This window comes from Hemicordylus capensis, chromosome 8 (assembly GCF_027244095.1).
Source record: "Hemicordylus capensis ecotype Gifberg chromosome 8, rHemCap1.1.pri, whole genome shotgun sequence".
Classification (NCBI taxonomy): Eukaryota; Metazoa; Chordata; class Lepidosauria; order Squamata; family Cordylidae; genus Hemicordylus; species Hemicordylus capensis.
The window spans coordinates 8715952-8742883 of NC_069664.1; the positions used below are offsets into that span (position 1 = coordinate 8715952).

A 26932-nucleotide genomic window follows, 5' to 3' on the forward strand; every position below is an offset into this window, starting at 1 on the left:
GCCAGCGCCCGTATTTAACATTATAGGGGCGCTGGAAACCAGCCGCCCCCCCCCCCTGCCGCCGCGAAATCACTCTTAAAAACATCCAGCCCTCCCTCCCTCCCAGCTAGCTGCCCGCCCGCCCCCCCACCCACCCACCCACCCAGTCGCTCACCCAGTCGGTAGATACTAAGCGAGAGGAGCTCCGGCACAGAGCTCCTCTCGCTAGGAAGGCCTCCGGGAGAATGGTGGCTTGCGCGCGCGCGCATGCGCGCGCCGCAAACCACGCCGTTCTCCGGAGGCCTGGTCTACCCGCCGGCGGTCTTTCCCGGCGGGTAGACCGGGCCTCCGGAGAACGGCGTGGTTTGCGGCGCGCGCATGCGCGCGCGCGCAAGCCACCATTCTCCCGGAGGCCTTCCTAGCGAGAGGAGCTCTGTGCCGGAGCTCCTCTCGCTTAGTATCTACCGACCGGGTGAGCGACTGGGTGGGTGGGTGGGGGGGCGGGCGGGCAGCTAGCTGGGAGGGAGGGAGGGCTGGATGTTTTTAAGAGTGATTTCGCGGCGGCGGTGGCGGCGGCGGGGGGGGGGCGGCTGGTTTCCAGCGCCCCTATAATGTTAAATACGGGCGCTGGCGGGGGCAAGGAGGCGGGAGGGCTAAGCAAGCCCTCCCCGCCCTTAAAGATATACCCCCCACCCGGACCCGAACCAGCCCAGTCCGAACCGGTCCGGCAGTTCGGCCATTCTTTGGAATGGCCGCCGGACCGGTTCGGGCACACCACTAACCTGATGTCTGGCAAAACTGCACAGAGATGTACGTTTTGGATGGTTTAAAAATGTCTTTTTCTTTTTCTTTTCTTTTAAAAAAATTAACCCCTATTTAAACTTTTTTCCCCCTGCATATATACTGAGGTCGGGTGCCAATTACCCAACCACAGATATGCAAAACTGCCAATGTTGGGTCTGCAGATAATGGGGTTCTTTTGTATATGATGAAAAATGTGATAGCAATTTGTTAAATAAACTATAAGATGAAAACCAGTGTGCTTCAGTGGTTTCTACTGTTCAACTTAATTCTTGTTTTGGTTTCTTGTTTGGGATGAAGCTTCACTTCCAAATCTTGGACCCATGGCAAAAAAGATTGTTGCCTTTTGTTCAGAATGCTTTTGGCTCTCAAAGAGAGCTTTTGGGTGTGTCGCCTCATAACGTAATTATTGGCATGAAAACAAACTGTGAATTAGGATGACATCGCTCTGAGTTGAACTCATGAATCAACAGGGGGAAAGATTCCATTTGCTGTAAGTGTTTTCTCTCTCCCGTCTTCTTCCTTGCAGAGAAAAAGAGGCGTCCTCCTGCAGACGAGATACGTCGAACTTTTCATTGTGGTAGACAAAGAAAGGGTAGGTCCCACTTGTTTTGGCTTCCGTACAACTGTCCAAATCATGGCGCTCATCCCAGTGGCAAACTTATAATGTCGAGATAAAGTGGTTGCTTGTAAGAGGTACTCTTTGTTCTTTGTAAGAGGGACTCCCAGGTGTTGTTGACTACAACTCTCATCATCCCCAGCTGCAGTGTCCTTTGACTGGGGATTATGGGAGTTGTAGTTAACAACATCTGGGAATCACTGCCACAGAGAACACTCATCGCTGTGTTAGTCTGTAGCAGCAGAAACACCCAAGAGACCTGTGGCGTCTTAAAGATGACCACATTTATTGTAGTGTGAGCTTCCACAAGTATTGTCCATTTCATATTCTGGGCCAGTTGGGACACTATCTTCCCTGCCCACACAATTAGAAAGGGGTAGTGGAATGGCTTCTGTGGATGTCCCGATGCTCTCCTGGCTCGTCCACGGATTGCATGGCGGAGTGGAGCGCTGCTCATCTGAATGGCCGCTACATGCACGTCCTCCAAGAGAGACATTCTGGGGAAGTGTTGGGACATCTGTGGAAGGCATCAGTGTTCCCTCTAACAGGGATTCCCAGATGTTGTTGACTCCAACTCCCATAATTCCCATATAAAAGCCATCACAGCTGGGGATTCTGGGAGTTGTAGTTAACAGCATCGGTAACACTAGAAGACGTCCTGATGGACATACTCCTGGCACATTCCCTCTCTAAGATACAGTACTGATAAGTTACCTCTATATGCTCCCTTTTTATCAAGTTATATTTTCTGTACACACATACACTTACACACATACACATACACACACACTTACACCCACTTAAATGTTATAGTTATGAGACACGCAACTCCAGTCACTGGCTCACATTCAGTCTAAGTTACTCAGGAGTACTCCCATTGAAATTAATAGAACAAGTAAATCATCTTATTGAAATTTAATTGTTCACTTGTCCTACAAATTTCAGAGAGCATGCTCAGTGCTAATTTTCTGAAGCTTGCCAGACAAGGTGAAGGGAGGGGTTACGCTGAGCTTCAGCATGTGGCCAGCCAATCAGAAGCAGGGTCTTCACCCTCTTCCCTCCCCTTCTGCAGCGGACACATTGCTGAGGACGTGTCCGCTTCAGTCCAGTGATCCACAGATGGGGGAACCAATAGTGTGGTTGCTACTATTTAAGTACCCCCGTTGGAAAGCCCTGGTGAAATACGCCACAGCTTCCTTGTGGCTTCTGCTGAAGCTCTTCTTCTTACTCAACTCCTCCTCTCCTGGAAGGGAAGGGGGAACTATCTGGGAGGAATCCCCTAGGCTTGTAGGAATCTTCTGCCTACTCCCATCCACTGTGCTCTTTAAATGGGAACAATCACACCTTCTCCTTTCCTCTCCAAGCAGAAACAGCAACTCTTCAACCACATGAATCCAAACACCAATTATGCTACAAGTTCTGCAAGGAAGAGGTTACTAGCACATCATTCCAGAGCAGGGTTCTCAGCCTTGGGTCCCTCCCCAGCTGTTGTTAGACTTCCATCACCCCCCAGCCACAATGGCCACCCTTAGTTGGGGGGGGGAAATCTCTGAACACGTCAACTCTAATGACAGGCTTCATTTAATAAACACTTTGTCCCTTTGGCCACCTTAGCTCCAGGCAGCTTTTATGCACGAGTCTCGGGGTTTGATAATTATACAGTGGCAACGCTTGCTTATTTGTTTTGAATAATCTAGTTTTCCTTCCGTGTGTAAGATGTTCCTTCTCTTGCAGTACCTGTTGTTAGGCAGGAACGAAACGGCTATAAGGGAAGAGATGGTACAGTTGGCTAACTACCTGGATAGTGTAAGTGAAAGCTTTACCAAAAATGCAGAGATGATGATATGGATGTCTGTGTGGGGGGGAGGAATATACAAAGATGTGCACATTTTTAATACTTTCCCAGCTTTGTTTATTTAGAACTGTGTGCTTTTTAATAAGGTAAAATGGGATGGAGCTGCTCTGGGAAGAGCAGATGGTTCCAAGTTCCCTCCCTGGCTTCTCCAAGATAGGGCTGAGAGAGATAGGCCTGCAACCTTGGAGAAGCTACTGCCAGTCTGGGTAGTCAATGCTGAGCTAGATGGACCAAGGGTCTGACTCAGTATATGGCAGTTTCCTATGTTCCTATGGGGTGGGGACTGTCTCCTCACTGACTCCACCCTTGCTGCAGCAGCCACTTGCCCACAGAGAGGGTGGCAAAATTTGAGGAGGGGCAAAATTTGCTGCTCCTCAAATTTTGCCGCCGTAGGCAAATGCCTACTCTGACTCTCCGTGAATCCACCTCTGCAGATGCGAATCCATCTATCACATACACAGTTGCAAAATTCTGTTGTTCTGCAGTACAGGTTCGACGCGCTCTGCTCGCTAATGGTTAGATCCAGTGTACAGATATGTTATCAAGCTGGCTATGTTTAAATTTTACATTTGTTTTAGATGTTTTGATGTTGGTCAAAGACCGTAATCAAGACCGACTGAATGATGCGCTACAATGATGCACTATAACTCTGGCAAGTGCTGGATTGTTCCTTACTCCATTCTGCACTCCTCTTCCAGATGTACATTATGCTGAACATTCGCGTTGTGTTGGTTGGCTTGGAGATCTGGACAGCGGAAAACAAGATCAGCATAGAAGGCGGTGCAGGGGATGTCCTCGCCAACTTTGTACAGTGGCGAGAAAAGGAGCTCGTCTCGCGCCGAAGGCATGACAGCGCACAGTTTGTGCTGTGAGTTCTTAAATGTTTTTGCCTTCCTTTCCCTACGCTGCTGTTAAGGTCCTAGAGGCCTGCAGCTACTAAAGGTAAAGTGTGCCGTCGAGTGGGTGTTGACTCCTGGCTCCCACAGACCCCTGTGGTTGTCTTTGGTAGAATACAGGAGGGGTTGACCATTGCCCTCTCCCGCGCAGTGTGAGATGATGCCACCTTTCAGCACCTTCCTATATCGCTGCTGCCAGATATAGGTGTTTCTCATAGTTTGGGAAAATACCAGCGGGGATTCGAACCAGCAACCTCTGGCTTGCTAGTCAAGTCATTTCCCCACTGCACCTTTAGGTGGCTTCCTGCAGTTACTAGTTATTTCAGATTAATAGGTGCATTTCAGCCTTCCTTCTCTCTGTGGCTTCTGATTGGCTGCATCCTGCCTCTCTGTCCACTTTCTTTCCCAGGTTTCCCATCTCCTCTCACTCTTCACCTCATTCCTCTGGTCTGGCCCACGCCCTCTGACCAGTTTGTTCCATACATATAAAGGCCCCATTCCAGAGACTCTCAATGTCTGCTGGCCTGTTTTGACCGGACTGCATGGTATGCTGAATATCAGGCATGTTACCATTTGCAAATTTTTGAAGTTGATTGTGTGTGTGTGTGTGTGTGTGTGTGTGTGTACACACACTGACGAGATAACATCTGGTATAAGGCCATATTTTTGCACAGCCCTTAAATATTTTAGATAGTGAGGCGTTTCTCACAATCACCATTGTGCTTGGGCACGCAGAGGTGGGGAAGGCAAGGTAAACCTTACCTTCCCCACAGACGATGAGGGTGAAGGTGGTGGAACTCCACGCTCCCACATAGGCAGCCCTGCTCCGTGCAGCTCAGTGAAGCACGGGGCAGGGCAGAGGGATCTGGGGCCGGAACTTGTCCCAGCCTCCTGGCATCCCACAATGCAATGCGTGGCACATGCGTTGCATTGGAGGATTCCCCTGTCAGAGAGTGCCTGTCTCTGTGTTTCCTCGGGCTCAGCTTGGCCCGAGTAGACACACAATACCCAACAGCTAGGTTAAGGGTGCAAGTGCACCCTTAACATTGGCTAACAGCTGTTGGGAATGCTCTGTGGTCAGAGATAGCCTTCTAATAAAGCAGAGTGCACAGAGGCAAAACACAGCGGAGTCTGCCTAGGCATGCGTGTATGCTGAGAGCAAAAGAAACTTGGAGCCAGTTCATAGTTTCAAATCAATATAAGGAGTCTTTATTGGTGAACTCCATTCTAGATAGTAAAGTGGAGAGAGAGTAACTCTAATCTCGCTAGCTAGCTGGAGGTAGACAGATTCTGTCTGCTGCATCTCTGTGCACACATGGTGCAGAGAGAGGCAAGCATGTGTGACAGGGGGAAGAAGAAGGAAGAGGAAAGGAGAGAGGCAGGCAGGCAGGAAGTCCCTGAGAGTAGCAATCTACATATCAAAGGGATAGTGTCAGAGCAGTAGAGAGGAGGAATGAGCAATGTCGTGACCCCTCTAGCCCTCTGACTCACTAATCTGTCCCCCTCTGTCATTGAGGCATGAGACAGCGCAGAGTCCTTCACTTCCAACAACAGCTGGGTTTGTTTTCAGGGCTGGGTGAGTGGGGAGCCCAGGGATCTGCCAAGATCCCATTGCTTCTCACGACCAGCCTAACCCAGGTTGGGCTGCCCAGGCTGGGTTAGGCTGGTCGTGAGAACAGCCTCATTGTCTGAAATGTGCAAAATACGTTGGTAACAGAATCAGAAGCGATGTCCCGCCATTCTGATTCTGTTACCAACATATTTTGTGCATTTCAGAAACTAACTATAATATTTAAAGATTATGTAAAAATGCGGCCTTATCCTAGGAGATGTTCTCTTGACAGTGGGTGTATATATAGTCTCATCTTGAAAATTTGCTTATGGCTAGAGTCATTGAAAAAGTGGTAACATGCCTGATTCCGTTAACCTTGGAATTGCCCCATAGGGAGAGGGAAGGGGACTTTAATCCCCTCCCCCAACAGACCTGATTGGCTCCTCATCACTGGCATTTGCCCCAAAAGGGAAGTTCCCACTCATGTTATGATTCTGGAGCCTGCCAGGTGAGGGATGGGACAGAAAGTCTGGCAGAAGAGACAGAATGGGAAGCATCACTGACTCAGGCACCTGGGAACCCTCCCTCCACTGGATGAACCAGAAGGACCCCAACCAGTATTCCCTATAAAGGGGAATCCCAGATGATGATGTTGACTACAACTCCAAGCATCCCCAGCCAAAGGCCATTGTAGCAGGGGATGCTGGAAGTTGTAGTCAACCACATTTGAGATTTCCAATTACAAGGAACACTGACCCCAACCAGTACTCGTGCCAAAACCTGAGGACAGCCCTGCCAACATCCTCAGATTCTGAGGAATCTTTTGAGAGCCTCCCAGCCATGGTGGGGGTCCCTCAGCACTGCTGAAGCAAGTTTTTACAAAACTGGACAAGATGCCTTTTTAAAAAACCAAAGCTGGCTTATGGAAAGGGTGGGACCAAGTGGCTGCCTGAGAAACAGGCTACAAAACTCAGCACTTTACAGAGAGGTAGTCTACTGCTGGAACAACGTCCCCTTCTGTTTCAGTGCTAAGCCTCTGCATTCTCCTGATCAGCTCTGGCCTGACCTGTCGTCCTGGGAGCTGTCCAGGGTCCTGGGGCATCACTAGTTTCAGAAGAGATAATGGTATCACCTGGAGCAGGATATGCTGAGACCACTAGGAACTTTCCTTGTGGGACAGAGAGAAGCTGCAGGAGGATCTGCTTCAAATCCGGACTGTTCTGGGGGCAAACAGTGAATTGGCTCCCCTTCCCTTCCTGTGGTCCCGATCCCAATCAGGCCTTCTCATGGCTCCTCTTTAGGAGAAAACCCCGAACACATTGAGGTGCTTCACATGAACAAAGTGATGCGCCTCGAGGTGGTTTGCGGGGAGAGCGGTCTTAGCCCACTCTCCCCGCACACCTCCCTGCACACCATCCCTGGGCGGCCCAATTGGCTGGCCACACGATTACCAGCTCTGTCATGGAGCTGGTAGGGGCAGTGGGGATTGGGGGCTGCCCAGCCCCTGGGATGCCCCGCGCGAGTGTTGGAACCTCCCAGTCGGGGGTCTCCTCGTGAGTTGCCATGGCGAAGAGTTATGCCGCGTCGACTTACAATCTCCAAAACAGGGTTAGTGGAGTGCTTGCTCCGCTAACCTAGTTTAAGGGGAGGGGTACTTTGGGAGGTTTGCTTCCAGGAGCCGCACAGCTCCCGTTTCAGTACACGACCTCCCCAAAGCGATCTGGGCTCCCTTAGCCTGCTTTTGGGAGGTCGTGAGAATAGCCTCATTGACTCATTAGACATACATAATTTAACATCTGGTTTGGTTTTGAGGCACATCTTGGTTCTGGACAGCATCTCCGCAAGAGATCTCTTCCTGTTTTTTTCTTTGGTTTTTTTTTCTTCTTGAAAGTAGGACTGGTTTTTCTTTCTTAAAAGTTCCCTTAAAATATGATGCTCTTTTTAGGTGGCACCAAAGCATTTGAAGCAACGTAACTGCTACTGTTTGCGTGCATGCCTGCTTGTGATTTAGAACAGATGGTTATAATTTGCTTCCAGCAATACCTAATCTGGCTTCCACTTACTTTTTCACATGTATTTTAGGAAGAAACCATTTGGTGGAACAGCCGGGATGGCCTATGTTGGAACCGTTTGCTCCAAGAGTCATGCTGGAGGAATTAATGTGGTAGGATATAATTAACTGTGCCTCAATTATCGAAGGCTACAATTGTCGCTGTTAAGGTTGGCTGGACTGGAAGGTGCTCGTTTTGATATTTTGTCTTGTGACAGTTGTACAGCAATTAACAATTGGTCTTATTCCATCAGAGTGACACTGTGGCCTGGTTCAGGTGTCACGCAGGACCGTGGGCAAAACAGGAAGTAGAAACAGGGCCTTTTGGGTTGTGGCCCCTGCTGGTGGAGCTTCGTCATGCTCCCTCTCTCAGGACCTTCCAAAAGCTTCTGAAGATCCTTCTTTTTAGAAAAGCTCCTTAAGCCCAGTTCAGATGACACAGCAACTCTCAGTTACACTCACCTGAGGTGAGTTCCTCATTGTCCAAATGTGGGGAAATCCCGCAACTGTGGTTCCATTGCCACGTTCAAACTGAGGATTAAACCCATTCGAATGACACAATGGCAGAGCTCCGGTTCCAGCAAGCTGCCTAACTTCAAACCGAGGGCTTAATCCTCAGTCTGAACATGGGAAAAGAACCACAATTGCGGAATTTCCCCACATTTGGACAGTTTGAATGTGGGAAAAGAACCACAGTTGTGGGATTTCCCCACATTTGGACCTGGGGTTTGTGCTCAACCTCCTCCTGCAAGCACGTCCCCAGGTGGGGACAATGAAATCTGCAGTAAGATTCTTGGCTTCTGAGGTTAACCTCAGGTAAGCCTACCCTCCATTTCAATGGTTGTCCGCAAGGGCCCTTAGTGTTTTTATCCTACGGTCCATGTCTGGTCACATACACTCTTTTAAAAGACGTTTTTATATTTTTAAATTTCAAACTTTAAAATCTTTTAAAACTTCTAAACCAGGGTAGGCAACCTCGGCTCTCCAGCTACTGTTGAACTACAACTCCCACCACCCCTGCCACAATTCATTGTGGCGGTGGAAGATGGGAGTTGTAGTCAACAACATCTGGAGAGCAGAGTTTGGCTGCCCCTCTTTTAGACTTTGAAGGTTGGTTTTAATTGGGTCCTGTTTTTAGCTAACCTTTTAAAATGTGACGTTACTTGTTGAACCTATTCCCACGATCAGTAGAAAGTGGGCTAAGGGTACCTAGCCCACTTTCTACTGATTGTCGGAACCACAGTCAGATGTGGGCGAGTCCGGTGGTTCCAAGTCAGCCAGCCTGCCTAATTCCCCCTCCCCTTAAATGAGGTTAATAGAGTGAGTGCTCTGTTAACCTCATTTTTTTGCTTGTGTGCAGCCGCAGCACACAGCGACACATGAGTAGACCCCCAACTTCGGGGGGGGGGTGTCTCTCCAGAACTTCTCACTAATTGTGATAAGAGCGGGGGTGGGATGGACATATTTAAGATAGACAGATTAATAATCTAGTGTATAGCTGCCCCCTTTTTTGTTTGCCTGCTCGCCTGGACTTTGCTTTGCAGTTTGGACCCATGAGCGTGCAGATGTTTGCCTCCATTATGGCTCACGAACTTGGCCATAACCTGGGAATGAATCACGACAACGAAAGGGAGTGTCGCTGCGAAACGGAAAACTGCATTATGAATTCGGGAGCCTCGTAAGTCACTCTTGCATCTGCTTCTGGAAGGCCTTTGGGTAAAGGGAGGGGAAATTACATAGGACACACATACATATCCTCTCCTCACAGGAGAGCAGAGCTGGTGTTGTGGTAGCAAATAGGACTTGTCCCCTTAGCTAAGCAGGGTCCGCCCTGGTTGCATATAAATGGGAGGCCTGATGTGTGAGCACTGTAAGATAGGAGATGGAGTCGCTCTGGGAAGAGCATCTGATGTCCCAAGTTCCCTCCCTGGCATCTCGAAGATACAGCTGAAAGTGATTCCTGCTTGCAACCTTGGAGAAGCCGCTGCCAGTCTGGGTAGACAATACTGAGCTAGATGGACCAATGGTCTGACTCAGTATATGGCAGCTTCCTATGTTCCTATTCTAGTCTCTGATTTGAACCCCACAGAACAGGACATGTGAATGGGATGGGGTTCAGAGGCAGAGCCTTCACCAAACTATAATTCCTAAGTTTCTCTGAGGTGGGGATAAAACTGATAGACGCTTGTCGCTGTTGATATCTTGTAGAATCTGAGTGGGTGAGTGTAAGGACTATTGTTAATGTTCTGTATTGTAGAGGGGCCAGAAACTTCAGTAGCTGTAGTGAAGAAGATTTTGAAAAGTTAACCTTGAACAAAGGCGGAAGCTGCCTTCTCAATATCCCCACGCCTGACGATACCTACAACGTTCCCTACTGTGGGAATAAGCTTGTGGACGCTGGCGAGGAATGTGACTGCGGAACACCAGAGGTTAGTACCTGGAAATGCACAGAGGCAACTTTGATCGCTGCTTGAGTTTGACTACCCTGGTTATCTGAACCAAGATAGCAGGCCGTTCACATGATGATCACAAGAGTGGGAGAAGCATCCTACTCTGGTTAGAGGCCTGTGCACACTTCTGTTTCCTGGCCAGATGTGAGTATAAAAAACAATGAAAAAGCCATTTTTTAATTCCTTCCTTCCTTCCTTCCTTCCTTCCTTCCTTCCTTCCTTCCTTCCTTCCTTCCTTCCTTCCTTCTCTCTCTCTTTCTTTCTCTCTCTCTTTCTTTAAATTTCTAGCCTGCCCTATACCCAAAGTTCTCAGAACGGGTTACAATAAAGCCCATATAAAACATAATTAAAATACATCATAAAATCAAACATACAGTTAAAAAATACAGTGCCCGAGAAGGGAAGAACCACTACATCTCTAGTCCAAGGCCAGGGTCAAGAGGTGTGTCTTCACCATTTTCCTGAATGTGCACAATGTTGGAGTTTGGTGCCCCTCAGAGGGGAGGGCATCCCACAACCCAGGGGCCACCACAGAGAAAGCCCTCTCACGTGCCCCTACCCCTTTAACTGCTGACAGTGTTGGCACTACCAAGAGGGCCTCTGCTACAGATCTTAACTGGCAGGCAGGTCTATATGGGAGAAGGCGTTCCTTCAGGTATTTGGGGGCCAGCTTGTTCAGAGCTTTATAAGTCAATGTTAAAACCTTGAATCGGGCTTGGTGGCAAATTGGCAACCAGTGCAGTTCCTTTAAGACCGGCATGATCTGGGGAGGAGAGCTGGTCTTGTGGTAGCAAGCATGAATTGTCCCCATTACTAAGCAGGGCCCACCCTGGTTTGCATTTGAATGGGAGACTACATGTGAGCACTATAAGATATTCCCCTTAGGGGATGAAGCTGCTCTGGGGAGAGCATCTGCATGCTTGCATGCAGAAAGTTCCAGGTTCAGGAACCTGAGATGCTCCAGTAGTTGCTCCTGCCTGCAAGCTTGGAGAAGCTGCTGCCAGTCTGCAGGCAGTACTGAGCTAGGTGGACCAGTGGTCTGACTCGGTAGAAGGCAGGTTCCAGTGTTCCTAAGGGTCAAAGGCAGCAACAGTGTTTGTCTGCTAAGCAGCAGCTGGAGCAAAGGCCTTTTCCTCCTACCTCGTTAAAGAGCTGGGTACAGCTGCTGGGCAGGATGGAGCCCTCCTACTCTACTGCTGCTTAACAGACCCCTCCAGCTGTATCCCCCTCTGGGCAATGTGGGCATAGTATTCCTGCTCTTACAAGGACGTGGTGAGGTGAACAGTGAGCTAAATGCAATATGCCCCCTAATGGCGCAGCAGGGAAATGACTTGACTAGCAAGCCAGAGGTTGCTGGTTCGAATCTCCACTGGTATGTTTCCCAGACTAACGGAAACACCTATATCAGGCAGCAGCGATACAGGGAAAAGATGCTGAAAGGCATCATCTCAGACTGTGAGGGAGGAGGCAATGGTCAACCCCTCCTGTATTCTACCAAAGACAACCACAGGGCTCTCTGGGCACCAGGAGTCAACCCAGATTCGACGGCACAATTTTACTTTAATGCATGTGAAGTCTTCTGAACACCTGAAAGTGCGAGACGAATGTGAAGTATTAGAGTGTGTAAGGAAAATAAGTTGCACTTTGCTATTACGTCCGCACAGGGCTGGTTGGAGAGTGGCCCGGGCTCGTGCATTCAATGGAGCACATGCAGTTGAGGATGGTATTGGCATCTGCCTCGCACGCCCTCTTTTCTCATCTGTGTTTCGCTCCCTGACTTTTCAGGAATGCAAATCCGATCCTTGCTGTGAGGCGGGAACTTGTCGACTCCGTCCAGGGGCAGATTGCGCGTATGGAGACTGCTGTCATAATTGCCATGTAAGCCTTTCCCACCTGAACCGATTGCAAGAAGAGTCCCCTTGGACCAATGTTAGTCCCCTGCTCACAGGGCAAAGGGGCGCTTATTTCAAGCGTTGATTCTCTTTATTGAGCAGCAGGAGAGCAAGTTTTGTGTAGCAAGCATGACTTGTCCCCTAAACTAAGCAGGGCTTGCCCTGGTTGCATATGAATTGGAAACTTGATGTGTGAGCGCCGTAAGATATTCTCCTCAGGGGATAGAGCTGCTCTGTAAAGGGGATTTAGGTTCCAGGTTCTCTCCCTGGCAGCATCTCCAAGATAGGGCTGAGAGAGACTCCTGCCTACAACCTTGGAGAAGCCGCTGCCAGTCTGGGTAGACAATGCTGAGCTAGATGGACCAAGGGTCTGACTCAGTAGATGGCAGCTTCCTATGTTCCCATGTCCATGACCCCCTTTTCCTGCTCCCTTTCCAGTATCTTTCCAAAGGCACCGAGTGCCGGGACCCCACCAGCGAGTGCGACCTGCCGGAGTACTGCAACGGGACCTCGCCCTTCTGCCCTCAAGATGTCACCCTTCAGAATGGGCACCCCTGCCACAAAGATGAAGCCTATTGCTACAATGGGATGTGCCAGTACTATGAAGCACAGTGCCAGGCCATCTTTGGTCCAAGTAAGGTGACCATGGGTTGACCCTGGTTTGGACTCTTAGTCGTTTCCCCACAAGACTAGGCCAGCAGACGAGGCATCAGGTGCCTTTCAGCCCATACTTTGGTGCATTTCCATCCCACAGTTCTTTCATGGAACCCAGGGCCAGCTTATGCACTAGTCTGGATGGCTACAGGCTACTTCCAGGCTCAGAATCAGGATGCCTCTGAATACCAGTTGCAGGGGAGCAACAGCAGGAGAGGGGGCACGCCTTCATCTCCTGCTTCAGGGCTTCAGGGGCCATCTGGTTGGGCCACTGTGGGGAACAGGGTGCTGGACTGGATGGACTGTAGGTCTGACCTACAGTCAGGGGAAAAAATGTTAGTTTAGAAAAAAGACGACTGCGGGGAGACATGATAGAGGTCTATAAAACCATGCATGGTGTGGAGAAAGTGGATGGAGAGAAATTCTTCTCCCTCTCACATCACACTAGAACCAGGGCTCATCCCATGAAATCGATTGCCGGGAAATCTAGGACCAACAAGCGGAGGTACTTTTTCACACAACGCATAACCAACTTGTGGAATTCTCTGCCACAAGTTGTGGTGACAGCCAACAATCTGGATGGCTTTAAGGGGTTTGGATAACTTCATGGAGGAGAGGTCTATCAATGGCTACTAGTCAGAGGGCTATAGGTCACCTCCAGCCTCAAAGGCAGGATGCCTCTGAGTACCAGTTGCAGGGGAGCAACAGCAGGAGGGAGGGCATGCCTTCAACTCCTTTCTGTAGGCTTCCAGCGGCATCTGGTGGGCCACTGTGTGAAACAGGATGCTGGACTAGATGGGCCTTCTTGGGCCTGATCCAGCAGGGCTGTTATGTTCTTAAGACCTAGTAGAGGTCTCTTCTGTTCTTATTAGCCATGGCCGTTAGCCATAAAACCTCCATATTCAGAGGCCTGTTGATGCCCAGGTGGTGCCCCATCCAGGCACTGACAAGCCCACCCCTCCATGTGAGAGCCTTTTCCCACTGTGCTGTCCTCCACACAGCACTGTGCTTTCCTCCGTGCTGCGGGGTGGGGTGGGGGGGCTTTAAGAGAGGCAGAGCCCTCTCTGGATTGCTTAGTAGTGCCGGGAAGGGCTTCATTTCTCTGCACTCCATGCACGCCTTGCAAGACCGCTCAGGGGCTCAAGACGACTCAGTTGCCCTTAAGAACATTTGAACGGCCCTGCTGGATCAGGCCCAAGGAGGCCCATCTAGTCCAGCATCTTGTTTCATGCAGTGGCCCACCAGGTGATGCTGGAAGCCTACAGGGCAGGAGTGGCGGGCATGCCCTCTCTCCTGCTGTTGCTCTCCTACAACTGGTACTCAGCTCTTGCCTGTGGGCTCCCCAGAGGCATCTGGTGGGCCACTGTGTGAAACGGGGTGCTGGACTAGATGGGCTTCCTTGGGCCTGATCCAGCAGGGCTGTTCTTAGGCAAAGGGATTCTTTAGGTCCTGGGTTGGAGCTTTGGTTCCTTTAGGTTGCCATTCTTGCCATAGAGGAGCCAGGCAAACGTGAGGGCCACGGGCAAGATTGCTGACCCGCTTTCCTCGAATCTGTGTTTTGCAGAGGCAAAGGCTGCCCCTGAAATTTGCTTTTCTGAAGTGAATTCCAAAGGCGACCGGTTTGGAAACTGCGGTTACCAGGGCCACGACTACAAGAAATGCTCGAGCTGGTAGGTTGTGGCGACAAGGGGCATTTTCCAGATTGGAGGCGGGTGGTGGTTTACACTTGGGTCTGCAGGTTTGCACGGTGCACTTTGGGGAGGAGAGCTGGTCTTGTGGTAATGAGCATGAATTATCCCCCTTGCTAAGTAGGGTTTGCCTTAGTTTGCATTTGGTTGGGTGACTACATTTGAGTGCTGTCAGAGATTCCCCTGAGGGGATGCAGAAGGTCCCAGGTTCAATCCCTGGCAGCATCTCCAGGTACGACTGGGAGAGACTCCTGCCTGAAACCTTGGAGAGACACTGCCAGTCTGTGTAGACAATACTGAGCTTGATGGACCAACGGTCTGACTCAGTAGAAGGCAGTTTCCTATGTTCTGATCTTCATGCGGAGTCACAGCTGGGTGTCTTTGTTTAGTAGTTCTTGTGCTACTTCATCCCACTATTTTCTGTCCATACCAGGGGCAGAACACTGGGGGACATTACAGTTGGGTCCCTCCCCCTTCCCTCCCATGTCTCATTCTTTTTACTATGTAATCTACTTTGATGACTTTTTGTTGTCGAAAAGCAACATATAAATGGGCTAAATAATAATAAAAAATTGCAGTCGATTATTAATCATGACCACAATGTGGAGCCTCCACACCCAGAGGCAGTATACCTATAAATCCCAGCTGTTGGGGAGCAACAGGAGTTGAGGGGTATTTCCCTTTTTAACTTCTGCCAGATGCTCAGTTGCATTTGGCTGGCCTTTGTGGGAAGCCAAGGGCTGGTGGGTGGACTTTTTGATCAAATCCGGCTTTTCTTATCACAGCACCCATATCTCCAGGAAGAACGCCTGTGTACTCCTTGGAGTGCGTTAAGGGCAATGGTTCTGCTTCTTCTTATGGTTGCAAGGTTCTCCTTTGAGGGATAAGGGCCTCTGGCCTTTCCCTGCCCCCACTTCCATTTTTGTTTGAGTACAGCTTTTTGCCCGTGGCACAGAGAAGTCTGTGCTCTCGGTGACGGGGTTACGCCGACCCCTGTCTTGCTCTTATGATGCCTGAGCCCAAGATTACTGTCTGGGGGTGTAAATCAGGGATTCTCCACGTTGGGTCCCCAGATGTTATTGGACTTCAACTCCCATAATCCCCAGCCCCAGGGGCCTATGGTTGGGAATTATGGGAGTTGAAGTCCAACAACATCTGGGGACCCAACGTTGAGAATCCCTGGTGTAAATGGCAACACATCAGAAAACACATCCCCCTGCAAACTGGGCAAAGAGGCACCTTTTAACGTGGTGATTCTCTTTATTGAGCAAGGGGAGAGTAACTGGCCCTATCCACCCCCAGCACAGGACCTCCAGTGACTGTTGCTGGTGTCTATCTGATGTTTCGTTTTAGATTGTGAGCCCTTTGGGGATAGGGCATCTTATTTATTTGTGATTTCTCTGTGTAAACCGCCCTGAGCCATTTTTTGAAGGGCGGTATAGAAATTGAATGAATGAATGACAAAATTAGGACACCCCCCCCCCAAAAAATCAAACCCGTTAGAAAAGCAAGCCCATAAGAAGCTGAGTAGAGACTGATCCCCTGATAATGCTAGAAACCGTAACTGCAGCTCAGATGGCCATGCTTTCAGGAACTCCATGTGCGGGAAGCTGCAGTGTGAGAATGTGAAAACCCTCCCAGTCTACGGGATTGAGCCTGCCATTATTCAGTCTAAATTCAGAGGCCGGATGTGCTGGGGAGTGGACTTCCAGCTGGGCTCCGATGTCCGCGATCCAGGCATGGTGAATGAGGGGACCAAGTGTGCCCCTGGAAAGGTAAGCCAGGAGAGGTCTCCTTCCCGGGGCTGCCGGGGGGGCCTGCCCCAGTGCCTGGCCTCTTCAGGAATCCTGCTTGTTAATTCTGCTTGTTAACTCCAAGTTATTAGATGGCAATTGGGACTTGTGTGTCCAGATGTCATCCGGAAGGGGTGGTTTTCCAGGGGAGGGGGCCTCCCCTCTATCCTTTTGTAAATGGGTGCACGCGCGCAAGCGTCAACATCTAATGCAAGGAGGCATGGCCAGTATTAAGAGAGAGGAGAGCTGGTCTTGTGGTAGCAAGCATGAATAGTCTCCTTTGCTAAGCAGGGTCTGCCCTGGTTTGCATTTGAATGGGAGACATGTGCGAGCACTGTAAGATATCCCCCTTAGGGGATGGGGCCACTCTGGGAAGAGTGCCTGCCTGCTTGCATGCAGAAAGTTCCAACTTCCCTCCCTGGCAGCATCTCCAAGATAGGGCTGAGAGAGACTCCTGCCTGCAACCTTGGAGACGCCGCTGCCAGTCTGGGTAGACAATACAGAGCTAGATGGACCAGTGGTCTGACTCAGTATATGGCAGCTACCTGTGCTCCTAAGAAGAAGGACTGCTCCGCCCCTCTCCTGATCGGCACCAGTCAGTGGACGGAGTTTCCCCTCTTCCCAATAATGGCCACGCCTCCCTGTGCCTGATATTGACGCAGGGGGTATAGCCAATATCGGGGGAAAGGGGCCCTTTCTCTGATACGGACTGAATCCACAGGGTGGGGGCAATGGTAGGGGCAAGTGTAGACGCCCATGCTAGGACGCAGGGGCCTCAGTGAGGCGAGGCAGAGATCTCGCAGCAAGGCAGGAGAAAGGTTTAGCGGCACAGTCTAAGAGATGGATGGAAGCAGCAGTTAGAGAGTGAGACTGCGAGAGCTAAGGATTAACCGCTAAAGCGTAACCAGGAGGTCCCCACCCATCTCCTGGCTGCTACATCTCCCACAGCAGAGCCGGGTTCTGTTGCCTCCTCACGAGGGGACACCTCTTCCTGAGAAGGCCTTCCCAAGATCTGCTTGTGAGCTGCCAGGTGGCCACTCTGTCAGTGTTGCTGTGGTTGGACCAAGTCTCTGCATTGGCGGTGACTCTGGTGGTCTCCTACCCAGGCTGAGAGCTGGCTTTTGTGGGGACAACCATGCTCCAGGTTTTGAGGGCAGAAGATCCGGATCAGGCAGTGGGTTGGTCATTGGGGTTTGAATGAGGTAGATGGCTGGGGAAAAGCTCTCCCTTGGGGGATTCATTTCTAGAGGACTCGGTGGGCGCCCTCTCCGATTCAGGCAGCTGTTCCGAATCGGGCAGCTGCTCCAGATGAGGCAGCTAGCTAGGCATGGGCTTCTCCTCAGAGGACGTGCAACCTCCTCTCCTGGGCCCCAATCAGGGTGGTCTTTGACATTTGTGAGGCCTTGTGACAAGGCAGGGTAAACCTGCCAAATAAATAAGAATAATATTTTAATCTGCAGCAAAAGATGCACCCTATAACAGATTTCAGAGCTTGGAGTCTCTACCACAATGCACTTGCTTAGTGTGGTGTATTTTCTTGTTCCAGGTGTGCAAGCACTATCAGTGCGTGGATGTGTCTGCCCTGGACTATGATTGCGACATAAAGAACAAGTGCAACGGTCAAGGGGTAAGCTGGAGAAAACTTCGCCGGACTCCTAAGGAGGACTGTCTGTACCAGTACTATGAATATCCATATTCTGCTTTTCAACAAAAGTTATCAAAGTGGTTTACACAGGAAAATAAGATGGCTCCCTGTCCCCAAAGGGCTTGCAGTCTAAAAAGCAATGCTAGGGAGGCCCTAGCAACAGCCACTGGAGGGGTGCTGGGGCTGGATAGGGCCAGTTGCTCTCCCCCTGCTAAATATAAGAGAGTCGCCACTCTGAAAGGCACCTCTTTACGAATTTAGCAGTGTTGCTTGTGATTGTAACAGTTTGTCTGACACTTTTGTGAAGTCACCCAGCTCCCTGTTACTCTTCTGGTTTCGGTGCTCAGTGTAGGGCTCCAAAGTGGCCTCAGAATTCACCTTTGAGAGAGGGGAGGTTGCCCGCTACTCCTCCATCTGCTTGCTGCTGGTTCTCCCTGCCAGAACCACCGAACAACCTCCAACCCTTTCCTGGAGGTTCTGTTGCTCTCCTCCTACTGGCCTTCCTCATTGGCTTAGCAACCCTTCAATGGCCTGAGGCATGCTGTGCACACCCCCCTACATCAACATTATTGGTGTTTATTTCGTATTGCAATTAGCCACTAGCTCATTGGTCAGAAGAACTGCCCTTTCCCCGCTAGGCCCAGTATTTTTCTAATATATATTTTTAAGCTGCTCTGCTGCCTTGGAATGTTCATAAACATTCTAAGTATCAGAACGGTGAAGCAGCGACATATGATGCTCGCAAGTGGATTTCTTTGGGGAGGGTGAAAAGGCAGCCTGGCTGGGACCAGAACCTCACCCTGGCTCCTGAAAGGTCAGGGCTTGGTAAGGGACAGGATCCAGGCTGTCTGATTCCAAGAGGGCTAGGAGTAAGTGTCTGGTCCAAAACAGGAAGAGGTCAAGTTCCAGAGCAGCAAACACAGATTAGAAGGGCCAGAAATACATGTGCAAGTTGGAAGCATGCAGTGGTCAAGATGCAATTGGGGAGAGGGAGAAGAAGCGTAGTGCTTAAGCACAGGAGACTTTGATTCTTATACGGCTCGGTGGACGGTGGTCAGGCAGGCTGGTGTCTTTCCTCATGCACCGCCATTGCTCTGTCTCCCCTGCAAGGGTTCCCAATGGCCTATTGAATAAATACATGAATAAATCAATTGCAAGGAGTGGATTTGGATAAAAAGACTTTCCTCCCCCCAAACAGGTGTGTAACAGCAATAAGAACTGTCACTGTCACCCCGGATGGGCTCCTCCATACTGTGACTCCAAAGGATACGGCGGCAGCGTGGACAGCGGTCCTCCGTACAGTGGCAAGTACCCAGGAGGAAACTCTAGCCAAGGGGCTTGCTTTCCTACAGTTGGTGGTCTTGAGTGGCTAGCAATGGTGGCAGTTTACTCTGTTCATCAACCTTCACTTTCACTGGGAAGAGGAACTTGAGAGTAGGAATGTGCACGAACAGGTTCGTGCACTCCTGGGAAGGTGGGGGGCTTTAAGGGGCAGGAAGGCCCTGTACCCCCACCTCCGAAACAACTCGAACACCAGACTGCCGAACCGGTTTGGTGCTCCGTAAAATGAGTGCCGAACTGGTTTGTGCACATTCCTACTTGAGAATTGGGTGTGAATGGTGGTTGTGGTCCCTTCCCCCCCCCCCCGCCCGCCTTTCCTTGGTTACTCAGGAAACTTCTGGTTTCTGGACTGGTGATGGGGGAATCTCATAACTTTCCAAGCTTCCATTGTCCTGGGCCAAGTTTCTGCAAGGGCAGCCATATCCCAGCTAGAAGAAGCTAACTTGCAAATTTATAGAGAGTGACAGACGTCCAGAGTAACGCTGTGCTAGTGCAGCAAAGATGTGTGCTCCCACGAAGCTCCCGTGGATGCACAGATGCTCATCGTTGTGCAGGTTCTTGGTCTGCTTGTGCAAGTATTGCCTGTGCAAGGGTAGCAGTTAGTTTTGCAGTTTTCTCTGCAACATATATGTAGCAAAGGAGAGCTTCAAACCAGGTTGGTTCACATGACCCTTACAATCGGGGCCACTCAGTGGTGTCGCCAGTGGAATGGTGGCCTGTGTTCTGCCCCGCGGGTGGCCCCACCGCCTGTACGTGTGACATCATGTGCAAAGGGAGCATAACACTGGAGGACCCGCCCCAGCCCCCCAGTCTCCTTTAGTATTTAACATATTTGTATACTGCCCAACCACAGGCCTCTGTGGGCTCCAGGAGTCGAAATCGACTTGACGGCACACTTTACCTTTATACTGCCTCAAACGCAAGTCTCCGGGTGGTTTACAACAAAGCAATAAAAACAACAAATAAAAAGGTTCAAACAGTACAACAATATAAAATTTAAAAGGTTAAAACTGTTAAAAATCAAACAAAACAATATCTAATTAAAAGCCTGGGTGAACAAATGCATCCTGCATTTGTAACTTGCATTTCCAAGTTACCAAATATAACTTCCATTTCCAGGTTACCAGCCAGACATCGCTGGCCATCCAGGGAAATAAACACACCTTGGCTGGTAACTTGAAAATGCAGCCGGAGGGCTGGGGCGGGCCCTCCGGCGATCAGGCCATGCCCCCTCTGCATGTGACTTCATGCAGACTGGTGGCCCTTTTCCATTGGCGGCCCGGGTTCTTTGAATCCTATTGCTCAGTGGTGGCTCTGCCCCTGGGGCCACTGACATTTAAATGATCGTCTGAACATTTCCCTCCAGCCAGGGCTACTCTGCTTCTGTACCCAGCTTTTAACTGAGGGTGGAGGAGAAGAGAGCCCTGCCACCCTGATCCTTTTATCACAAGAACCCTTGCACGTCTTCTACCCAGCCACTGGCATTCAGCACACCTCCCTCTGCATGGAAAGCATAGAGAGCTGTTGCCTGCAAAGCAATTGAACCGGCAACCTTCTGCTTGTTAGTCAAGCATTTCTCTGCTGTGCATTTACCCTTAAAATTACCTCTCGTCTCTCCCCCAGCCTCTACTGGCTAGCGCTACACATGAGCTTTTGTTAGGAGCACATGTGCAGCCCTGGGATGTCAGCAGTTCTTTTTATGTAATAAATTTCAATCCCATTCTTCATCCAAACTCATAACGGCTTTAAAAAACCCCCGTAAGAACCAAACTTGCAATCAAATGTTATCATGTCAAAACAAATGAAAATACAACTGGCAATAAAACAGAAACCTTCAGCCACAACATAAGCCATAACATAAGTAACAAGAAAATACAATGTAAGAGGAGAACACCCGGCCAAATCAAAATGTTCTAAAAGCAGCAAGTGAGGGGACCTTTCGGTTCTCCCTAGGAAGAACGTTTGCAAAATGGCGGGACCACTGGCAAGAAGGCCTCGTGCCTTGTTCATGCCAAATAGCGGCCAGTTGAACAGGGCCTCAGTGGCAGGATATGATGGGAGCAGGCAGCCCTTATGGTATCTTGGTGCCAGGTCATAAAGGCCTTTGTGGTTAGGATTGCCATGTCCCCCGGAATTTAGGGTAGCCCCCAGATTTTGGCTCCTCCACCCGGCTGCTAAATTCCACCTAGATTTACACGGATTTCAAATGTGCTGCCCGGATTGCCCGGATTTTACTCTGGATCCAATCACATGGGAGGGCAGAGTAGGAGGGGAAAGTATACACATAATAAATAAAATGTAAATTAGTTTCTGCATAATTTGCATAATATGCAAATTAGGCCACCTGGATTTGGGAATCGGGGTGAACACCTGCACTTTGATTCAGGCCCAGAAACAAACAGGCAGCCAGTGAACCTGATGTGGAGTGGGGTTCTTAATGTTCCTTCGTGCCTTTCTATTATACTCTACTTCTTCCTTGGCTGCTGTCCTTTCAGTGAAGGCCACCGGCATTTGGGATGCCCTTTAAACCGAGAGAACCGCCATCTCCCAAAGCCGTGACTTGCATGTTCAGCTAGTGGCTTCTTGGAAGCCAGATGCACCCGCTGAGCTGCAGGGGTGTGACTCAGGCCTGGTGAAGGCGGGCTCAAGGTCTGGTTTGCAGGTGGTTTTTGCAACGTTCCCGCTTGACTTATTTATCATTTGAGCACAGATGGTGCACTGCATGTTGCACTCAGTTCAGGCAAAAAGGCAACCCCTCCCCCAAAGGTCTTGCGCTATAGAAGATGGTCAAAACAGAACCAGCAAACGCAGCAGACCCAGTATAACGACCCATACCCGATACAAGGTTGGTGAACAACTCTGGTATTTCCCCCTCTTTGTCGTGCAATATGAGTCTCTCCGTTAGATTGATGGGCTACTGGACGGTGTTCCCCTTGTCATAGCATCATTTTGGAATGAAGCCGTAAAGCCAGCGTGGTGTAGTGGTTAGAGTGCTGGACTAGGATTGGGGAGACCCAGGTTCAAATCCCCACTCAGCCCTGAAACTCATGTGAGATATAAATGTAAAATAAACAAAGACCAAAAAAAAAAAAAAGATGCAGCAGGGACCGATGATGTTAATTGTGCATGGAAAGGGAGCATATATGTGGGGAAGTTTGTGGAGCTCTGGTCTCCCCCCCCGCCCCACAAGATGGTCTCCCACTCCTCCTAGGCCTCTCCCCTGAATTTGTACAATTTGCAGGTTGTCATAAACTTTCCCCATAAAGTTGCTTTGCAGTCTTACGATAGAGTCTCTGTTCTAAAACTTGTGCCATTTTTCTTGGCTAAGAGGATGCATTTGCATTATTTTTATTCCTTGAGGATTCCCCTTTACAAGTAAAGGGGGCATTCCCTAATTCTCCCTAAAGGTTGGGCAGTGTGTGTGTGTGTGTGTGTGTGTGTGTGTGTGTGTGTGTGCGCTGCAAGTGAAAGAGGCCTCCATACCTTTAGCAGAAGCCACGGCATAGGTGGCAAGGCAGTGGCTGAGACATCCTCCAAGCCCCCTGCCGGCCTCCCAAATGACAGACCGGGCCTCCATGCATGCCAGGCCATGCTTAAAGGCACCGTCCCACCGAAATGATTTGTGCACATCCCTACAAACTACCCAATCTCTGCCACTCCTCCTTTAAGGGTGTTTGCTGGAGCTTCTGTCCTCCTGCAGAAATGCCGCCAAGGTTGCTGCTAGACCTGATTCTTTTCTTTTTCTTTTTCTGACCTTTTTGTTCACCCAGGCTTTTTAAATTTGGGTTTTAAATTTGACTTTTCAGATTTTATCTGATTTTAACTAATTTTAAAATGATTTATTAATCCTGCTTTGTACTGTATTTTGTATTTTATTTTTACTTTTTTTGGTCTGTTATGATTTAATGTGTTATGTGTTTTTATTGTATGTATTTAGCCTCTGTTGTGAGCTGCCCAGAGAACAATTAGTTATGGGGGTAGCTAACAAAGTTTTATTTTTATTTTTTATTTTTTCCGCCAGAAGACAACACAACAAAAAATTGGCTGCTGGCCTTCTTTTGCGTCATCCTTCCCTTTTTGTTGCTTTTGCTCTTCATTTACCTAGTAAGGGATCGAATTGTGCATTCCTTGTTGCCATTGATAGACAGCTGTCGTGCGTGAGTATTTCCAGTCCCTCCTTTCCTGCATTGTGACTTCTTGTTTTGTAAATTGATCAAAAGGGAACCACAGGCTCTGGGTACAGTGTTGTTTAGAAGAACACAGCTAGAGGCTCGCTGGATCAGATCTAAGGGCCATATAATCCAACATCCTACTTCTTATAGCGGGCAGCTAGTTTTCCACCTGGAACTGGCATTCAGGCAATTTCAAGGGTAACGGAATCAGACCCGTTACTACTTTTTCAAGGCCTTTAGCCATAAGCAATTTGAAGTTGTTCTTACAAATACCCACTGGCAAGAGAACATCTCCTACTATTTTTACATATACTGGCCATATTTTTACAAAAACTTTAAATATTATAGTATCTGAAACATGCAAAATACATTGGAATCATAGACATAAGTTTTGGGCGGTATAAAAATATGTAAGTAAATAAAAAATAAATAAATAAATTTAGACATTTCTGATTCTGTTACTGACTTATTTTGCATGTTTCAGACACTATAACATTTAAAGGCTTTGTAAAAATATGGCCTTACAGGATAGGTTTTCCTGCCAATGAATGTATATATAATATCAGCTTGAATGAATAGCTTTATTGTGATCATTGATCAGATGTACATATAAACAAATAATACTACATTCTGATAAGAATTCAATCATACAAAGAATTCATCTAGAAAGTAGGGCTAGAAGTTAGCTGTTGGTGGATCTTAACAGCAGCTGCACAAAATTTGGCAACATTGTAGGTGATAAAAGGTTTCTTATCTGCAAGAAGGACGTAAAAGTCAGCGGTTTGGCCAGGAAAGTGTGATAGCAGGGGAGAAATAAAACTGCACCGACTATCATTATAAAAAGAACAGAACAGCAGCACATGTTGGACAGATTCAACCTCACCTGAGTCACAAGGGCAAATCCAACTGGCCAAAGGAATTTTCAAAAACTTTCCAGATAGAACTGCTGGTGGTAAGGCATCACATTTTGCTCTGAGAAATACCCTATGGTGGCTTGATTGGGAAAGTGATAGTAGGGAACTAGCAGGTTCCTGGTTATAGTCACCAAGGTGCCCTTTTATGGTCTCCAAAATGGAACTTAAATCATACAGACCTAGGAAGCTGCCATATGCTGAGTCAGACCGTTGGTCTGTCTAGCTCAGTATTGTCTACACAGACTGGCAGCGGCTTCTCTTCGATATTAGTGTCCCTGAGTTTTCCCCAGAGGCTTATCCTCGAGACTGAATCAAAGGCTGCTTTAAAATCTACATAGGCCACATACAAAGAGGACTTCGGTTTCTTACTATATTTCTCAATCAGATGGCATAATACTAAGGTATGGTCCATGCTTCTAAAACCAGCCTGTTTGCCACCCTAAATACTTTCATTCTCCATCCAGTCTTGCAACTTACAATCTAAATGCATCAAGTAAATGCCTCAAGTAAGACACTCAACAGGCTAATTGGGTGATAGTTGGCAGGATCACTTCTATCCCCTTTTTAAAATATGGGCACAATTATGGCTATGCCCCTGTATTCAGGTATGCACCCAGTTCAATCTATGCATGTAAAGAGAGCTGCCTGGACAAGAGCCCACCATCCATGTTAAACTTAATCATTTCAGGAGAGATGCTATCACAGCCCCAGGCCCTTTGCTAAGCAAGGTCTGCCTTGGTTTGCATTTGGGTGAGCGACTACATTGCAGTCCTCTCTGCTGTAAGATATTCCTTGGTGGAATGGGGCTGTAACTTGATGGTAGAGCGCCGGCTTTGTATGCAGAAGGTCCCAGGTTCACTTCCCAACAACCTCCCCAGGTAGGGCTGGGAGAGATTCCTGCCTGAAACCTTGGAGAGATGCTGCCAGTCAGTGTAGACAATACTGAGCTAGATGGATCAGCGGCCTGACTCAGTAGAACACAGCTTCCTATGTTCCTAATAGTGCAGTTTCAAAAATCCCCGCAATTTTGTGCAGCGGTGTGATCTTCGGGTACCAGTGCAACTTTGACGCTCTTCTTACGACCCATGAGAAGAGCTTCTGTCGGGTCTGCAGACCATCAAAGAGCAGCCCTGGGGCCGCCGGATCGGCCGCCCACCCAACTGCCGGCTCCGTCATGGAGCCGGCGGGGGCCGCGGGGATCGGGGGCCACATGGCCCTCGGAAGTCCCCAGGATGCCGTGCGCGGATGCAGGGGGCATCTTGGAGAGACCCCCGAGCCCAGGAAGCTGGGGGTCTGCTCCTGTGTCTCCGTGTGCCGCAGCAACACAAGAGCAAAAAAATGAGGTTAACCTCATTTAAGGGGAGGGGGAATTAGGCAGGCTAGCCACTTTGGGAGCTCCGGGCTCCCTTGCGCGCCTGGTGGTTCCCATGATCACTGGGAAGCTGGCTTAGCTCCCTTAGCCTGCTTTCCAGGGATCGTGGGAATAGCCTTTTTGTCTGCAGCGTTAGTTAGGATGTTGTCGAGACAGAATAATGGCACCCTGTTTAGCTTACCTCGCCTTCAACTCCACTGGTTAATTGTACAAGCCCGTGCAAGCTTTTCCATTAGACCTAGATTATACGTCAGCCTCTATGATTAAGCCTCTCTCAGAGCATTTCCAACAGTTGTGCCCTCTCCCTTCCCCTGCGAAGATGCATGCCTCGAGGGATGATCCAGAGAGGAAAATGGATGGGGAAGGTTACTGCTATGCAATAATCCTTTCTGGATAACTGGGAATTTCTGGAGAAGGTTTCACAGCCAAAGGGTTATTACACAGTGCAAACCCCACCTCCACACCCTTCATTTTCGGAATCCCTTAAATTTGAAATCAACCAGTCAATCAATCAATCAATCAGTTTATTTGTTTAGCCATAGCCATAACAAAGATATTTGACTCAAAAATGCAAAGTGTAGCATAGTGTAGTGGTTAGAGTGTTGGACTAGGACCAGGAAGACCTGAGTTCAAATCCCCATTCAGCCATGAAACTAGCTGGGTGACTCTGGGCTAGTCCTGTGTCTCTCAGCCTAACCTACTTCACAGGGTTGTTGTGAGGATAAAAATAAGCATATACACCGCTCTGAGCTCCTTGGAGGAAAAAGTGGGATATAAGTGTAAAAAAATTAAACAAACATTTATTCAGAATAGTTCAGTGCAATTAGACAGATTTTTATCAGCTTGCCACGTGCTTTGATGGCAGAAATGAAAAAGTTGCCTTCTTTGTTTGTGAGATAGGGCCTCGCATCAGCTAATAAAAAGATTGCCTAGAACCCCAAAGACCTCCCCGGATAAAGCACAAGCAGTGGCTGAATAAATACATCATGCATGTATTCGGGATGTATCTATTACATCATGAAATCACAACAGCACAACGGATAAGCCGAATAAAATGCCCTTGGCACTAAGCCAATTCATGCTAATGTGTCTGATTTGCATTATGCATTCTGGAGATGGGTTTTTTGTTTGTTTAAAAGCCTCCAGAGTCGCTAATAGCCGCAATAAAATACAACGATGAAAACGAGTTTGAAAAGAAAAGAAAGCGGGGCAGCAATGACAAGTCAAGAGCAGATAACAACTCCTCCCACAGCACTGTG

The 26932-nt window shown here is 48.9% G+C and overlaps 1 protein-coding gene across 2 annotated transcripts in view; it reads left to right on the plus strand.

The window, feature by feature from the left end:
- The window catches only part of ADAM9 (ADAM metallopeptidase domain 9), a 68694-nt gene that overhangs the window by 31995 nt on the left and 9767 nt on the right, over positions 1-26932 (plus strand). Inside the window, exons 7-19 of one of the 2 annotated variants that reach the window (XM_053269161.1) lie at positions 1310-1375; positions 3134-3205; positions 3953-4122; positions 7785-7866; positions 9297-9430; positions 10010-10181; positions 11988-12080; positions 12533-12728; positions 14313-14418; positions 16028-16211; positions 17776-17856; positions 19073-19178; positions 23240-23372. In XM_053269161.1, coding sequence (XP_053125136.1) covers positions 1310-1375; positions 3134-3205; positions 3953-4122; positions 7785-7866; positions 9297-9430; positions 10010-10181; positions 11988-12080; positions 12533-12728; positions 14313-14418; positions 16028-16211; positions 17776-17856; positions 19073-19178; positions 23240-23372 — 1595 coding nt within the window. Of the gene's footprint in view, positions 1-1309; positions 1376-3133; positions 3206-3952; positions 4123-7784; positions 7867-9296; positions 9431-10009; positions 10182-11987; positions 12081-12532; positions 12729-14312; positions 14419-16027; positions 16212-17775; positions 17857-19072; positions 19179-23236; positions 23373-26932 lie in introns of both variants that reach the window. The other variant, XM_053269160.1, reaches the window with a different exon arrangement.